At 38.4% G+C, this 17,320-nt stretch overlaps 1 protein-coding gene and 1 pseudogene across 3 annotated transcripts in view; one reads left to right on the forward strand and one right to left on the reverse strand.

Moving 5' to 3' along the window:
- Positions 1-506: 506 nt before the first annotated feature.
- LOC101681057 lies at positions 507-1,008 on the forward strand (annotated as a pseudogene).
- Positions 1,009-9,968: 8,960 nt separating this feature from the next.
- The window catches only part of UHRF2 (ubiquitin like with PHD and ring finger domains 2), a 90,741-nt gene continuing 83,389 nt past the window's right edge, over positions 9,969-17,320 (reverse strand). For all 3 annotated transcript variants that reach the window (XM_045069857.1, XM_045069855.1, XM_045069856.1), the window contains 5 exons: positions 17,096-17,236; positions 15,273-15,369; positions 14,795-14,955; positions 11,972-12,070; positions 9,969-10,997 (listed from right to left, as the gene is read on the reverse strand). In XM_045069857.1, the coding sequence (XP_044925792.1) occupies positions 10,851-10,997; positions 11,972-12,070; positions 14,795-14,955; positions 15,273-15,369; positions 17,096-17,236 (645 nt within the window). In that variant the 3' untranslated portion in view covers positions 9,969-10,850. The remainder of the gene's footprint in view (positions 10,998-11,971; positions 12,071-14,794; positions 14,956-15,272; positions 15,370-17,095; positions 17,237-17,320) is intronic.

A 17,320-nucleotide genomic window follows, 5' to 3' on the forward strand; every position in this document is an offset into this window, starting at 1 on the left:
AAAATAAAATAAAATTATAAAAGAATAAAAAATAATAACTGATTTAATATGTGAATAACTTTTGGTGCAGTGCAAGGGAAAGAGGGTAGGTTCAGACCCTCTTTAGAGGTAAGGACAAGAAGGAAAGTTAAGACAGGAATTACTCCTGCCCTTTTCATAATAAAGATAAATAGAAAACAAAATGCAATGAGAGGAATAAGTTTAAATATTTCAGTATCATAACAAATTTACCTTTTTTAAAAGAGAAAACTAACCCAAAGCACAAAGTTGGTAAAAAAGCTAATTGCAGAGTACATACAATATACCATTTACATAAAACTTAATACTTGAAATATTATATTTTATGAATACTTATATAAATGAATACATAATAAAAAGTAAACTGAGAAGGCATCACTAAATTCAGGATAATTTCTTGGGGTGGAGGGAAATATGGAAAGGATGACAAAGTTGTCAACTTCCTTTGTAGTTATTTTGTTCTTTATTTTAAAAAAGCGTTACTTTCCCCTGGCTGGCAGCGCAGAGGCCGCACGATGCCTGGAGTTACTGTAAAAGACGTGAACTAGCAGGAGTTCGTCAGAGCTCTGGCAGCTTTCCTCAAAAAGTCTGGGAAGCTGAAAGTCCCTGAATGGGTGGACACTGTCAAGCTGGCCAAGCATAAAGAGCTTGCTCCCTACGATGAGAACTGGTTCTACACAGGAGCTGCTTCCACAGCACGGCACCTGTACCTCCGGGGCGGTGCTGGGGTCGGCTCCATGACCAAGATCTACGGGGGATGCCAGAGAAACGGGGTCATGCCTAGCCACTTCAGTAGAGGCTCCAAGAGCGTAGCCCGCAGGGTCCTGCAAGCCCTAGAGGGGCTGAAAATGGTGGAAAAGGACCAAGATGGGGGCCGCAAACTGACACCTCAGGGACAGAGAGATCTGGACAGAATCGCCAGACAGGTGGCAGCTGCCAACAAGAAGCATTAGAACAAATGCTGGGTTAATAAATTGCCTCATTCATAATAATAATAATAAAAATGTTAATTTTTATTAACATTAATTAAAATTAACAATGACATACTGAGTAGTCTATATGCAAGGTGTTTGTTACAATTTCTTTGTAATTTTTTTTTCATACTTTAAAAACAAGCAGGCAGGGATGCCTGGGTCTCAGCTGGCTCAACAACTGACTCTTAAGGATTTTGACTCAGGTGTGATCTCAGGTTCAGGAGATTGAGCACCCGGCTGGAGTTTGGGCTCAGGTACTCAGCGGGGAATCTGCTTCTCTCCCTCTGGCCCTCCTCGCACTCACAAACTCTAATAAATAAATCTTACAAAGAAAAAAAAAAAAAAGCAAAATCCCCACAGGCATAGAAGTTACTTTCCTTCCCCTGGCTCGAGTGTGTTTTATAATAGAAGGAAATGATCTTCTTGGTTTGTTGGAGATTTTTAATATTACTTAGTATAGTGTTTGATACCTAAGTGCTTAATGTCAGTTTCCTCTCAAATAGAGTTCCTTTAATGTTAAACATGCTTTGGTTTCTCAGTAGGTAAAAATCGTTTTTGAAAGGCTACTTGGGGGACTTCAAGTTTCACACAAGATGAAGTAAGTATATTCCACTCTATCCCTGCCGCTAAATAGAACTAAAAATCCTGGAGGAAATACATAAAGCAACAATTAAGACTCTGAAAGGTGGAAAAAATGAAGGTAGCCTGGGGCTAGGCATTTTGGAACTTGAGGAATGATCTGGCAGTAAAGTTTTCTGGGGGTTTTCTTTTTTGCCTTCTTTTTACCTTCTTTGCTTGGGTGCAAGGGAAGTTACAACCTGAAAACATTGATGGGCACAGCCACCCTGCTGCTACTCCCCCCACCCCATTCCTCCCAACAAAGCCTTATTTCAAAGACAGGAATGGGAAAAGGGTGACCTGTAGGAAAGACCCAGTTGAGTTTACCTGCCCCACTCCTGGTGAACACCCAACTCCCTACTCACTGATGTGGCCAGGCCTATGGGGAGGAGCCTTGCAGACCATCCCTAAGTGACCAGCTGCAAAGAGGCAGCACCTTAACTATCTTTACTGGAGACTGAGGGAGGATTAAGGAGGAAGCTGGAGAAAGGGTTCCTTTAAATCTGTATATGAAGTCCTGGGGAGTTCCTCAAGCAGACCATGCATGAAATAAACCATAATCAACACAGCAAAATGAACTGTGTGGACTATTGCCCAGGTTTCAGATTGGGTTCTGGGTAAGACACAAGTGGATGCAGACCAGAATAGCAAAGCAAAAGCTTAGAAAATTAAATTGACAAGGACCCACATAAATGGAACAGAATATGCATTCTGAACCTAAGTGGTTTGAATGTCATATAAAATAGAAGATTTAAATAGGAACAAGAGTTTCATAATACTCAAAATGTCCAGGATACAATGCATAATTACTCATCATATCAAGACCAGGAAAATTCAAATTTGAACAAGAGATATACAGAAGACCCAAACAAAAAAAAATTTTTAAAGATTTTATTTGAGAGAGTGAGAGAGCACAAGTAAGGGAGACCAGTAGGTAGAGGGAGAAGCAGGCTCCCTACTGAGCTGGGAGCCTGATGTGGGACTCGATCCCAGGACCCAGGGATCACGACCCAAGCTGAAGACAGACGCTTAACTTACTGAGTGAGCTACTCAGGTGTTCTCCAAAGAGAAATTTGCTATGCTTTCGACCAGTATCATTTCTCATCTATGGTACTTCACCGCAGATTTTTAGAATACCTGTATTTTCTCAAGGAGAGAATGCTATTGAGTTAAATTCTTGGGTATGAGGGAAAGAATACTTTCAGAAACAAAGTGAATTCAGGGTTAGGTCATTAGAGATCTTTTTTTTTTTTTTTTTTTTTTTTTTAAAGGTAAGCTTCACACCCAATATGGAGTCCAGTGTGGGGCTCGAATTCATGACCATGAGATCAAGACCTGAGCTGAGATTGAGACCAGTGCTCCTGAGCCACCCAGGTGTTCCAATCATTAGAGATTTTTTTCAAGACTTATGTATTTGAGAGAGAGAGAAAGAGGAGAGAGAGAAAAGAGAAGAGAAGAGAGGCAGAGGGAAATACAAACAGATTCCATGCTGAGCATGGAGACTGACTTGGAGCTTGATCCCACAAGTCATTAGAGACCTTGCCTGAGTCTATCAATTACCTAAACTGGGGCACTTTTATTTTTTAAAAAGATTTTAATGGGGGTGCCTGGGTGGTTCATTCAGTTGAGCATCTGCCTTCAGCTCAGGTCATGATCTCAGGGTCCTGGGATGGATCCCTAATTCAGGTTCCCTGCTCTGTGGGGAGCCTGCTTCTCCCTCTCCCTGCAGTTCCCCTTTCTTGTATTGTCAAATAAAGAAATAAAATTTTATTTTATTTTTTATTATTTTTTAAAGATTTTATTTATTCATTTTACAGAGAGAGAGATCACAAGTAGACTGAGAGGTAGGCAGAGAGAGAGAGAGAGAGAAGCAGGCTCCCTGCTGAGCAGAGAGCCCGATGCGGGACTCGATCCCAGGACCCTGGGATCATGACCTGAGCCGAAGGCAGCGGCTTAACCCACTGAGCCACCCAGGCGCCCAAGAAATAAAATCTTTAAAAAAAGATTTTGCTTAGAGAGTTCAAGAACAAGCATGTGAGTGGGGTAAGGGGCACAGGGAGAGAATCTCAAGCTGATTCCCTGCTGAGTGTGGAGCCCAATGTGGGGCTCAATTCCATGACCCTGAGATCACGACCTGAGCAGAAATCAAGTCAGATGCTTAACAGACTGAGCCACCCAGGGACGCCTAAACTGGGGCATCTATATTTTTAGATTTTATTTAAATTCTAGTTAACATATAGAGTATTAATAGTTTCAGGGGTAGTATTTAGTGATTCATCAATTGCATATGCAACATCCAGTGCTGATTACCTCAAGTGCCTTCCTTCATGTGCATCACCCAGTTACCCCATGCCCCACGCAACACTGTTTGTTTCCTAGAGTTAAGAGTCTCTTATAGTTTGCCTCTCTGTTTTGATCTTATTTTCCCTTTCCTTCCCCTATGTTCATCTTGTTTCTTAAGTTCCACAGGAATTAAATGATATATTTGTCTTTCTCTGACTTATTTTGCTTAGCATAATACCCTCTAGTTCTATCCATGTTGTTGCAAATAACAAGATCTCATTCTTTTTGATGGCTGAGTAATATTCCTGTGTCTCTGTGTGTGGATACATACATCTTCATACACCCAGGCACCCCCATTCATCTGTGTTCCTTCCATGTTGTGGCTATTATGAACATTGGGGCTATACACTTTGGGTTGCATGTGCTCCTCTGAATCAGTTTTTTGTAGCCTTTGGGTAAATCCCTAGTAGTGCAATTGCTGGATCACAGGGTAGTTCTATTTTTAACTTTGAGGAACCTCCATACTATTTTCCAGAGTGGCTGCACCAGTTTGCATTCCCACTAATAGTGAACAAGGGTTTTCCTTTTCCACATCCTCACCAACACCTGTTGTTTCTTGTGCTGTTGATTTTAGCCATTCTGACAGGTGTGTGGTGGCATCTGATTGTAGTTTTTATTTGGATTTCCCTGGGAACCAGTGATGTTGAGTTTTTCATGAGTATGTTAGCCATTTGTATGTCTTTGGAGAAATGTCTGTTCATGTTTTCTGCCTTTTTTTTTTTTTTAAGGTATATGTGCTGCTGAAGTGAGCACTCTTCTGCTTATTTCTTGACTGTGGGTTTTTTGTTTTTTTTTTTAGGTGTTGAGTTTGAGAAGCTCTTTACAGATCTTGGATAGTAACCCATTTATCTGATAAGACATTTGCAAATAACCTCTCCCATTCTTTCACAGTTGTCTTTTGGTTTTGTTAACCATTTCTTTGCTATCCAAAAGCTTTTAATCTTGATGAAGCCCCAGTAGGTCATTTTTGCTTGTTTCCCTTGCCTCCAGAGATGTGTCAAGAAGTTGCTGCAGCCAAGGTCAAAGAGGCTCTTGCCTGTGTTCTCCTGTAGGATTTTGATGGATTGCTGTCTCACATTTAGGTCTTTCATCCATTTGAATTTATTTTTGTGTATGGTATAAAAAAATGATCCCAGGGTGACTGAGTGATTCAGTCAGTTAAGCATCTGACTTCGCCTCAGGTCATGATTTCAGGGTCATGGGATCAAGCCCCACACAGAGGTTCCTGCTCAGCAGGGAATCTGCTTGAGATTCTCCCTCTGCCCCTTCCCCCACTTTCTCTCAAATAAATATCTTTAAAAAAATATTTTATTTGAAAGAGAGAGCACACATGTATCCATAAGTGGGGTTGTGGGGGGTGGGGAGAGGAAGGAGGAGAAGCAGATCCCCCACTTAGCAGGGAGTCTGATGTAGGGCTCAATCCTAGGACCTTCAGATCATTACCTGAGTCAAAGGTAGACACTGAAACAACTGAGCTACCCAGGTGCCCCAAATAAAATCTTAAAAAAAAAAAAAAAAAGTGGTCCAGTATTCTTCCGTATATGACTGTCCAATTTTCCCAACACTATTTGTTAAAGAGATGGTCTTTTTTCCTTTGGATATTCTTTCCTGCTTTGTCGAAGACTAGTTGACTATACTATTGAGAGTCAATTTCTGGGCTCTCTATTCTGTTTCACTGAGTCTGTTTTTGTGCCAGTACCATATTGTCTTGATGATTACAGCTTTGTAATAGAGCTTGAAGTCTGAGATTGTGATGCCACCAGCTTTGGTTTTCTTTTTCAACATTCCTCTGCCTATTCAGGGTCTTTTCTGGTTCCATAGAAATTTCAGAATTGTTTGTTCCAGTTCTGTGAAAAACGGCTGGTATTATTTTGAGAGATTGCTGGGGCACTTTACAAGAGGAAAAGTGTATTGTATTCATAATCACGCTGGAACAACAAATACAAGGTGGGTTTGTCCTAGGCAAACTGACACTTAAGGCTACCTTATCTGTGTTAGTCATGTATTGCTACATAACAGATTACCCCAAAGTTTAGTGATTAAAACATTCCTTATCGCAGTTTCTGTGGGTCTGGAATCCAGCAACAGCTGAGCTGGCACCTCTGGCTCAGGGTGTCTCTGTTGGAATGAACAGTGAAGTCACCTCAAGGCTCAGCAGGGGAAGAATCCACTTCCAAGCTCACTCCTATGGTTTAGGACCTTTTTAGCTACCGGCTGGAGACAAGTATCTTGCCACATGGGCCTCTTCATAAGGCAGCTCAAAACACAGGAGATAGCCAAGTGAAAAAGAGAGGGCACCCAACATGGAAGCCACATTAGTTTTAACCTAACTTTGGAAGTGATATCCCATCACTTTGACTACATCCTATTTATTACAAAAACAAGTTCAGGTGTGCCTGGGCAACGCAGTCAGTTAAAGCATCCAACTCTTGGTTTCAGCTCGGGTCATGATTTGTGTCATGAGACTGGGCCCCACAATGGGCTCCATGCTCAGCACAGAGTCTGCTTAAGACTCTCCTTCTCGGGATGCCTGGGTGGCTCAGTTGGCTAAGCATCTGCCTTTGGCTCAAGTCATGATCCCAGGATCCTGGGATTGAGTCCTGCATCAGGCTCCTTCCCCGGCAAGGGGCCTGCTTCTCCCTCTGCCTACTGCTCCCCCTACTTGTACTCACACTCTGACAAATAAAATCTTAAAACAAAACAAAACCCAACCAGCTCTAGAGGGTGATGAAACACTCTGCCTAGATGTGACACACAGCATTTATTAAATAACTCACTGATTAACTGGTCATATGGCCCTAGCCAACCATAAGGAGGCTAATATGTACAATCCTAACACATGCACTTGAGAGCCAGAAATATCAGAACAGTATTGATGACTGGTCACTAAATATTCAACCAATTCTTGTGTCCTACAGAAACTACACATCCTCCAGAATGGTTACAGTGAAGAGGACCAAAACAAAGTGTTAGTGAGAACTGTCATACACGACTGAAAGGAGTATAAAATGGCATAAACCACTTAGAGCATTTTTTCATTTGAGTAAATACTAATGAAATTGACAGGTTATATGGTAAGAACATATTTCATATGAAACTTTCAAGCTATTTCCCAAATACTTACAGATAAAGGTTCATAGCAGCTATTTATAATAGCAAAATCCTGGAAACTCAAATATCCATCACCAGATGAAAAAACAAACTGTGGAATATCCATATATAATGGAATACCCACTAATACATTCAGACTTTGTCCACTGTTTTATTTTGCTTCAATCATGTACTTCCAAGAATTTTAATCTCAAAATACTTTTCATACAGTACCTTATTATTTAGTAATGCAATGTAGTTTTATACTTGAGGATATAGTATAAAATTCATTCTTTCATTCTTTCTTTTAATAGTTGTTACTTGGTCTGCCTGCCTGGTCCCTCTAGCTAGTTCTTAATGTTTCGTGTTTGGTGTTAGGTATTTCCTTCTTTGTACTGTCTGATTAATCCAGGTTACTAAATAATCAGTTCTTTCAGGGATTCAAACGTCTGATGTGTGGACCAGTCAGCATACAGTAGATAAGCATGAAATCATTAAGTTCAGTTCCCTAAAATCAGGAAGAGTCATGAGCTCTGTATTTCAGGGTGTCCTGAAGAATGGGAAAAGGTTCAGTCCCTAACAAGCAGAAAAAAATAGTACACAGTGGGCAAGTCAGAGAAGATCTCTTATCCGGTTCATATATAGGCTCTATACTAAAATCCAAAGCTATAATACAGACAGGCAGGTCCCCTTTCTGTTAGCCAAACTGTCATAACAAGCTTATGAGAGAGCTTAGGGTGTTTCAGACTCCCCAAAGTTTAACTAATATTCTTGAACATACTAGCATGACCATATTTGTTGAACTCATTTAGAAATGAGTTCTACAACCAGAGGCACTGCATATGCTAATTAAAAATAAATCCTGCCATACGAAAGTGGCTGACTACTTAACAGGAATCACTGTCACCTACTAAATATAAAAGAATCCAGTGAGAAGCTGCTCTTTCAAACTTGAGCCTAAGAGTCAGCCAGATACTATATGCCACCTGAAAGGATAACCACACCTCCTATGAAGAACTGTTGGCCGGGGGTGTGGGGGGTGTGGGGGGTGTGGGGGCTGTATCAAACCTGAATCTGGTCACACTTGAATTCCAATTACCAATTTACATAGAATAAAGAGAAACAGGTTAAACCATACCACATGGTTATAATGAGCAAAATCTTACTGTCAGCCTCCAGAATAATTTAAGCACACAAATTGCAAAAAGTAAATTGAAGGGATATGTACAGATTAAAAGATATATAAGTGATAGCAATGAATAACAACATAAGGTCCTTATTGGATCCTGACAAAAGCAAACCTAAAATATCTATACACGACATTTTAGACAATGGAAATTTAAACATTTACTAGATATCTGATGATACAATAACTTTTTTTCACATGTGTGGCAAAGGTATTGTGGTTATTTCCTAAAAGTCTGTATCTTTTATATCAAACCAAAATATTTATGAAAAACAAAACACCCCTGAGGTCTTTTGAAAAAGTTTAAAACCAACATAAAATTGCTTAGTTTTGGGCCATTCTTGGCTCCTGAACATGTTAAGCTGGTATCTACTTTCTTTCCTAGTCCATAATATTATATAGCAAAGTTAAGATAAAAAACAGCCTAACTGTGGGAATCACTTATTTTGCTAATAAAAGCAGAACTAAACCAGTTCAAGTAGCTGAACTAGGGGATATTTGTTCCCCACCTTCACACAGAGAGATGGCCAATGCCAAAGGAAATACAACACTAGATGATACAATTTAATGCTTCATTTCAATCTAAAAAGGTTCTATTTGATTCTTCAAAATGAAAATGATTCCAATGTCCACAACTAGCCCTAAGTAAAAACAGTTCCAATCACTATGCTGTTAAGTGATCCCTAGGCCCTGATTTTGAATTCAATTGAAGGCAGGAAAAGCACCCAAACTAGCTTGGCTTATATAGCCCGGAAGTAAAAGACTGCCAGCGTCTGAGGGCTCAGATTGCCTGTTTCTAGCACAGCTGTGCCACTTCCTTGACATACGAGCTTCGGCAAGTTTCCTAACATTTCTGTACCTCTGATGTTCATCCGTAAGATGGGGATAATAGTACCTGCCTCTAAAGGTTGTCAGGAATATGAAATGAATATACATAGAAACGTACAGGTGACTAGTGCGCAAAGCAATATTCAATAAATATTGGCACTATATGTTGCTCTGAATTCAGAAGCAGGAAAACTGATGTTAAATCTTTTTTTTTTTTTAAAGATTATTTATTTATTTATTTGAGAGAGAGAGTGAGAGAGAGAGAGCATGAGAGGGGAGAAGGTCAGAGGGAGAAGCAGACTCCCCATGGAGCTGGGAGCCCGATGCGGAACTTGATCCGGGGACTCCGGGAGCATGACCTGAGCCGAAGGCAGTCGCTCAACCAACTGAGCCACCCAGGCGCCCCTGATGTTAAATCTTTACTCTGATGAAAATGTAAAATATACTTTCAGATGCTAGAAAGATGTTTTCTCATATTTAACTCTTTATATTAAAACTTTACTCTGATGAAATTATAACAAACATTAAAATTTCACTCTGATGAAAATATAACAATATACTTTCAGAGACTAGAAAGACGTTTTCTAATGGCTGTAAAACAAGTAGCACTAACAATACTAAAACTGAATGCAAGACTGAAGTTATTATAGATAAAAGAACAGTCACTGGGCACTTATTTTGAAAATTTTTCCTATTTAGGAAAAGTTAAAAAAAAAAAAAAATCAAACGCAGGGTGAAACCTGTCCTTAGTGTTTAAGATTTCACACTAATTTGTATTACCAAAAATCAAGGATAGAGAATTATAGAAACTGTCTTTTTTAAAATATACAACGAAATACTGTGGAAGTGATTAATTCTTAAAAATATGTACTATAAGCCACAAATGCAAAAAAGTGAAGCAAGATGAGCTATTTTTCTGGTCATAAAATATTTATTAAGGTATACTTTGGGGAATATAGTGAATATAAAATTTAGGATCACAATATGAAGCAATTTCAGTCCTCTCAAAAGTCAGCCCAGCCCTCAATGCTCTGCAGATGTAAAACCACTGGTGAGACTTACTAAAAGCAGTTTGACTAGTACAGAAGAGGTTTTTCATGAACATTTACAACTAGAGCATCTGAATACCTCTTTTAAGTGCAAAACCACACCACATTACACTAATGCAGCAACAATGCATTCTTATTGTTTTCATTAGTCATTAGTAGTCAACTTGCATAAAACACCAGAAAAAAGCACAATGGAACTCACAAAATGGGCTAAAAAATGAACCTGTCCTTGCCAAACACATTGTAATGGAAGAAGACATTAAAAATGTATTATGCACAATACAGAAGCTGCGTTCCAAAGATCTTGAGTGTCATTTCCTCTGTAAAATCAAATTACACAAACCAGGCACAACTAATATTTGGGAGGCAGTGCGTAGCTAAAATTTCATTTAACTAATTACTCAATGACTTAAAAAATCCCCATAAGTCTTTTCTGTCCTGAGGTAGTTGCAAAATAAATCATAACTTGGATATCAACTAGAGCTGAGGCTTTGACTTTTTACTCATTTAAAACTAGCTGTTACTGACAGGAACTACCTTTTGATATTTAAAAGACAGTTGAGAAATGGGCCTCTTACTACACACACAAGATAATGGCTATGTAGGAAAGAGGATTAGCTGCTTCAGAACGTGAGAGATATGGTCCACCATTGCGCTTCAACCCTCCCCGCCCCTCCCCCCAACCATTTTAGATTCTTTATTGTCCAAAAAGCCATCAAGAGCAACACAGTAGAAGTAGACAAATCATCGTCCTTTGCTGTAGCCAGGGAAGAAAAGCTCAAGTAGAGTCTGCAGAATCTCATTGGGAATCATGAGATAATTCTGGCCAAGATCATGCCGGCAAGCAGGGCAGGAGAAAACTTGAGCCTTAAAGGAGCGCTGTAAGCAATCCTAAGGCAAAATCAAAAAACAAACAAAAACATACCCAATTTCATAAGAGTAGTAATATGCAGAAAAGTCAATAACTTATGCTTTTAAATAGGAACTAGAAACTTAAGATGAATAACTATAAAAGCCTGAATCTGCACTATGAAAACTAGTCTACAGACATGGCTTCAAGTTCCACTTCGAGAACATACTGTGAGACTTAAGGTAAATGACTTTAGTGTCTTTTAATTTCCTCGTCCAATAAAATTAGAGTGTCAGAATTTATGGACAGTTTCCACTAGACTCATCTTCTAGGTTAGATTTTAATCCTGTTCTTTCATGGCAGAATACCTAAAAAAAACACTTAGGATTCCCCTGGTTAGAACTAGATTTGATTTCATCAAATCACTTAAATGTAGAATAGGTCTTCCAGAAATATATAGTTCAGGCACAAACATATGCGGAAGGTTTACTTCCATTTTACAAATGAACTTCCATTTCACAAAAGAAACTGAAGTTCAGAAGTTAGGTCAGGGCGCACAACCACTGAGCAGTACAGCAGGATTCCACCTTGGTGTGACTAAAACTCAGTTTTTCCCTTTACATCACACTAATAACATTCAGCTCCTCTGGGCATGCTGCCAGACAGAATCTGTTTTAGATTCTATTATGTGGTTAGAATTCAGTTTGCACTATAATATAGGAAACACACATAAGCTCTAACATAGAAAACATCAAAACACCTTATTTTCTTACCCATTTTAACCTCTCCTCAGTAATTCCAAACATGACAGAATACCTCAACTATATGTATTTAACTATTACTCTAGAACTAAAACACGCATTATTGCCAAAATATAATGAAATCTTTCTTAACTTACAAGGTTCCACAACTGTTCTGCTGCATGGAAAAATGCTTTACATGCTAAAAACATGTCTATAGGTTAGTGTACCCTCTTGCCCTAAACAAGGGAAAATGAGAAAAGAAATCTACTTACTTTACAGACATTATGGAGGCAATCTGTTGTCACAGGCTGGTAAACTAGCTCCTGGCAGCAGACACACATAAAAGATTGTTCCAATTTTTTCAGAAAATTCTAGAATGGTACCCAAGGGAAAGAAAAAAAGGTTAGCATTTCAAAAAATATAATTAAGATTCTAAATAATTAGGGGGAAAAATGTCTGTCACTGTAACACATTTGGTCTTAAAAAAAGGGATGTTAACCATAAACAAACATATAAAACTAAAGAAACTCCATTCCATTAAGATAATACACATTAATTTTAAATCTTAGAACTGGACTGGGAGAGGTGCAAAATCAAAATATGTGGTATTAAAAAGTGAATGTTCCCATTAAACCTCATATTCCAGAGATTACTGTTTTTCCCTTTAAAACAATCATGGACATACGTTAACAAACTGGGATTTAAATAAAAACTTGAAAGAAAAAAAAAATCATGGACAGCTTGTCTCATCATTACATACAGATTTTTTTCAAAAAAGGTGGGTGATATGGGGCGCCTGGGTGGCTCAGTGGATTAAGCCGCTGCCTTCGGCTCAGGTCATGATCTCAGGGTCCTGGGATCAAGCCCCACATCGGGCTCTCTGCTCAGCAAGGAGCCTGCTTCCTCCTCTCTCTCTGCCTGCCTCTCTGCCTGCTTGTCATCTCTCTCTGTCAAAAAAATAAATAAAATTAAAAAAAAAATTAAAAAAAAAAAAAAGGTGGGTGATATGTCAGTATATGAAAACATATCATTTATTCAATCTTCTGCTGTTGTGAAACCTCAATATCTTTTTTTTTAAAGATTTTATTTATTTGACAGAAATCACAAGTAGACAGAGAGGCAGGCAAAGAGAGAGGGGGAGGTAGGCTCCCTGCAGAGCAGAGAGCCCAATGTGGGGCTTGATCCCAGGACCCTGGGATCATGACCTGAGCTGAAGGCAGAGGCTTTAACCCAATGAGCCACCCAGGAGCCCCTAAACCTCAGTATTTTTTGAGCTAAAAAATTAAAAGTACTAATACTCTGTACTATTTAATACTCTGAAGAATCAACACATTTGTTTTCCTAGAATTATTTTCGGTGGTATTTTACGTCAATCTAAAAATCCCTACTTCCCTGATGCCAGTGTTTACTCAGATTGGGACTAAATCATAAAAGACAGAGCCATCTTTGGGTTCTTGGTTAGTACAGTTAGTTAAGTGTCAACTCTTGGTTTCTACTCAGGTCATGATCTCAGGGTCTTGAGATCAAACCCCACATCAGGCTAAGCTCAGTGAGGAATCTGCTAAAGTTTCTCTCTCCCTCTGCCCTTCCCTGTGCTCTCACACATTCTCTTTCTCTCTTCAATAAATCTTAAAAAAAAAAAAAAGGTATTTGATAAATCTCACCCATTTCTAAAAGTTTAAGAATTAGGGGCACCTGGCTACCTCAGTCTGTAAAGCATGAGCCTCTTGATCCCGGTATTGTGAGTTTGAGCTCCACATTGGGGGTAGGGATTACACACACACAAAAAAATAGAATAAAATAAAATGAATAAAAAGGGATACCCGGCTGGCTCTAGCTCAGTCAGTAGAGCATGTGACTCTTGATCTCATGGTTCTCAGTTTGAGTCCCATACTGGGAGTAGAAATTACTTAAAAATAAAATCTTAAAATACATATAAATGAATATATAAATAAATAACTGGATATTTAAAAATTGTACCAGGGAAGATTCTTCCTTAATATTGATGACTATTTCTCAAATAAAAAGCAACACAAAAACTGAGAGTTCTCTCTAAATTTAGACAGAAAACTAACCCCATTTCAGACACATGAGAAGTTCTGGCTAACAAACGAACAGAAATAAAGGGAACACTGGAAAAAAGAAATTACTAGAAGATGACAGGATAAAAATTCAAGAGAGGATACTAAAGCTCACCCATAATAGCTGCATGGAGGGAAAAACCCAGAAAAGTAACTGTATTACACCTAATAAGGGGTTACTATCTAATAAAATGCAATATTCTAATTTTAAGCAAAATTAAAGACATAATAAAAGCAAGTGAACAAAGAAGGAATAGACAATTAATATTTGAGAATTCCAGCTTCCGGAACTGGATAAGAAAGCATCGTCTGCAAAATATAGCTTAACACAAAATCAACCCATCAGTTGTAATTTCTTTTCATTTTAAAATTTCATGATTATTAAAAAAAATGATTATTAAAAAATGGGAAAAAATCTAAAACATATAAAGTATTGAAATAAAATTTTTTAAAAAAATATTTTATTTATTTATTTGACAGACAGAGATCACAAGTAGGCAGAGAGGCAGGCAGAGAGAGAGGGAAGCAGGCTCCCTGCTGAGCAGAAAGCCCGAGGCAGGGCTCGATCCCAGGGCCCCAGGATCATGACCTGAGCTGAAGGCAGAGGCTTTAACCCACTGAGCCACCCAGGCACCTCATAAATAAAATTTTTTTTTAACCGCTAAGTTAAACATGTGCTGAATTGCTTAAAATTTACACCATCAGATAATCTTGAACTACAGCGAAAAATTTCCCAATGGGTTTTAAATTGTGTTATACAAACTGAAAATTCTTCCCATGTACAGTGCCTTCAACATAAATGAGTAAGTTCAGGCACAGAGAAGTCAAAACCAATAACTAAGAGGCCTAACATCAATTTAAATGCATTTAGGTACTACTTTAGATTACTTCTGAAAGGTAGTGGCACTGGCTGAGAGGATTACATAAAAACATCAAGTTTTGACTGATTTGCAGAGAATATTTTTCACTATTTGTTAATATTAGAACATTATTATTTAAAAAACCTTTACATACTGGACCTTCCGCAAGAGATGCAAGCACTTCATCCCACAGCTTCTGGTTTTGGTGATCTTCTCTAATTAGATGTTGTTGTTGAGGGGTTAGTTGGAAAGCCTCAACTGCTTCTGCTGCTGAATCTGGTGTTTTTAACACTTTGGAGGCACTTGGACAATCATCTAGATTTATTTAAAAATATATAAGCAGACTTATGAGTGATTCCAAGCAAACTATGAGATCAAAGAGTTAACTGACGCCAGTAATGTTTAGCATGAAGATAACCTGAATAATAAGGCAGCATTTAACTTCCCTTGAGTTCAGAATACTACATCTGCTACTGTTTTGGCTCTGACACTACTAAAATATACAATAAGTCCCATGTCTCTCCACTACTCCCAAATATCGCATTTAATTTCTTACGAGTTTCTCAATTTATTCTCTTAATATTTTCATTAAAAACTATGTTTTTAGGACTATGTCTGCAATCATTACCTACCATCTGTAGTCGGCCTTTTTGAGGATCCACTGGCCTGCTTCTTTGACTGTCCTTTAGTCTTCTTCCCTTCCTTATCTGAAGGGTAACCTACTGGATACTGATGGGGGAAAAAGCACAATATAGATTAAAGCTTCACAAAGAAGTGGAGAGGGGGCGGTTTCTAGATGCTGCTGAGAAATTTAAAAAGGGGGAGGTGAAGAGTCTATATTTTTCCTAAACTGAGAGACTTTTATAAAGGAAACAAACACTTAAAGGACAGAAAGAATATTAAAATCCCCAATTCAGTGTAAAACCATGTGGTCATAACAACTATTAAGACATTTCTATCTTATAAAATAATGATCTTAGTTTCAGATCTGAAAGAGGAAAGTCAAGTTTTGAGGAGATTTGACTAGGTGGGTTAAAAAGTTTAAGGAAGAGAATAATCTAGATATGAAGGTAAGTGAAGATCAACCATAGATGACAGTACAGTACTCATATAGATGGTATTACACTCAATTGTGGAGCCAATTTTTAAAAAACCATACAAACACCCCCGCCCCCACATTAAGGACTAAATTTCTTATCTCCCAAAATAAGTGGGGGTGGGGAGATGGGGCTTTTGGAAGACCTAAAGCCACTAAATTACTGAATTCTTTATCAGCTAAAAACTTTAAGGAATAAAGTCTACCTATTTGTGTTTTCCTCACTACACTTTTTTTGGGGACATGCTCTGTTGATAACACTGGTATTAAAAGCTCAACATGTTTTAGGCCCCATCAATATAGTAAATTACCACAGTAGATAGGCTTATATGCTTTTATTTACAGTTTCAAATCTAACCTATCTAGAACACTGCTCTGCTGAACAATGAATCTGAAAAAATCTTTAAAAAAAAAAAATGGATTTAACAAGTTTTTTTTAAAATTATTATAAAAGGAATTATTTTGGCAGTTATTTTATGTTTGGCAGTTATTTTAACAGCCGATGTTTCATTTAATTAATGAAACAATTAATTCTACAAGTTTAAAAAGAAAACAAAAACAGACATACACTTGCACTAGAAAACACACACTCACCTGCCTGGGTGGTCAGACACTTGCCCATATTTCAGCCCCTACACATGCAGTGTGGGCAGAGCCAGGGGAAATGAAAAGCTGGTAGTCTTTACAGGAAGCACAACAATGGGGAATGATGGAGGATGAACTCAAACCATGCTCTGAAGTCAGTGTCAGGGACAAAGTCTAGGGTGCATAGGCAGTGGACGGGGAATGTAGCCATACCATCCATTATGCACACAAAACCAACAGTCTTATATGGGTTAACAGCTGAACATGGGCAAAGGGGGAAAAAAAAAGGCAAAGCACTAAAGGTGGTGACAGGACAGGGAAGCAGCTTTGAGGGGGAAGAGAAAAAAGGGGTGAGGAAAAGTGAGAAGGGTAGGAAGCAGACCACTCTTACAAGCCACCTCCCCCTTCCCCTACCAGAGACACACCCCCTGTGCCCTCTAGGATAAACTTCCCTTCTTAAGCCCTCCTTTATATAAATTTTATGTATCCCTCTCCCTCATTCTTCAAGTCATTTCCAAATTGAATTGGAAATATTTTACTTTTCATTGAAGGCGTGGCTTTTCCCAGACATAATTCTTGGTCTTTAGGGCAGTCTGACACCTAGAATGCTACCTTTTTACTTTTTCCTTCTGTATACTTCCATGATTTCATTCCTCACCCCTTAAAGTTCACTAATCAATTGCCAGGAGTTGTATCCAGTTTTAAGGCACAAAGATACTACAGAGGTATGCATTTTTATGAACATACAAGTAGCCTAGACAAATATAATCTAACCTGTAAACGTAGACATAATCTCCTTGACCGTTCTATTCCTTCTGAGGTCCAAGGAGCAGGTTCAACATCATCTCTTCTTAAAAGGTAGCGCCAAACCAAGAATCCATGGCTTGATGAAATTTCTGGCCAGTATTTCACCACCTAAATCATAATATTTTGTAGTAGTTTAAGATTTAATCCTTAAACTTGTATTACTAGTTTCAGTACACTTGAGTGAACTAAATG

This window comes from Mustela putorius, unplaced genomic scaffold (assembly GCF_011764305.1).
Source record: "Mustela putorius furo isolate JIRA1106 unplaced genomic scaffold, ASM1176430v1.1 tig00003944_pilon_pilon_pilon, whole genome shotgun sequence".
Lineage (NCBI taxonomy): Eukaryota > Metazoa > Chordata > Mammalia > Carnivora > Mustelidae > Mustela > Mustela putorius.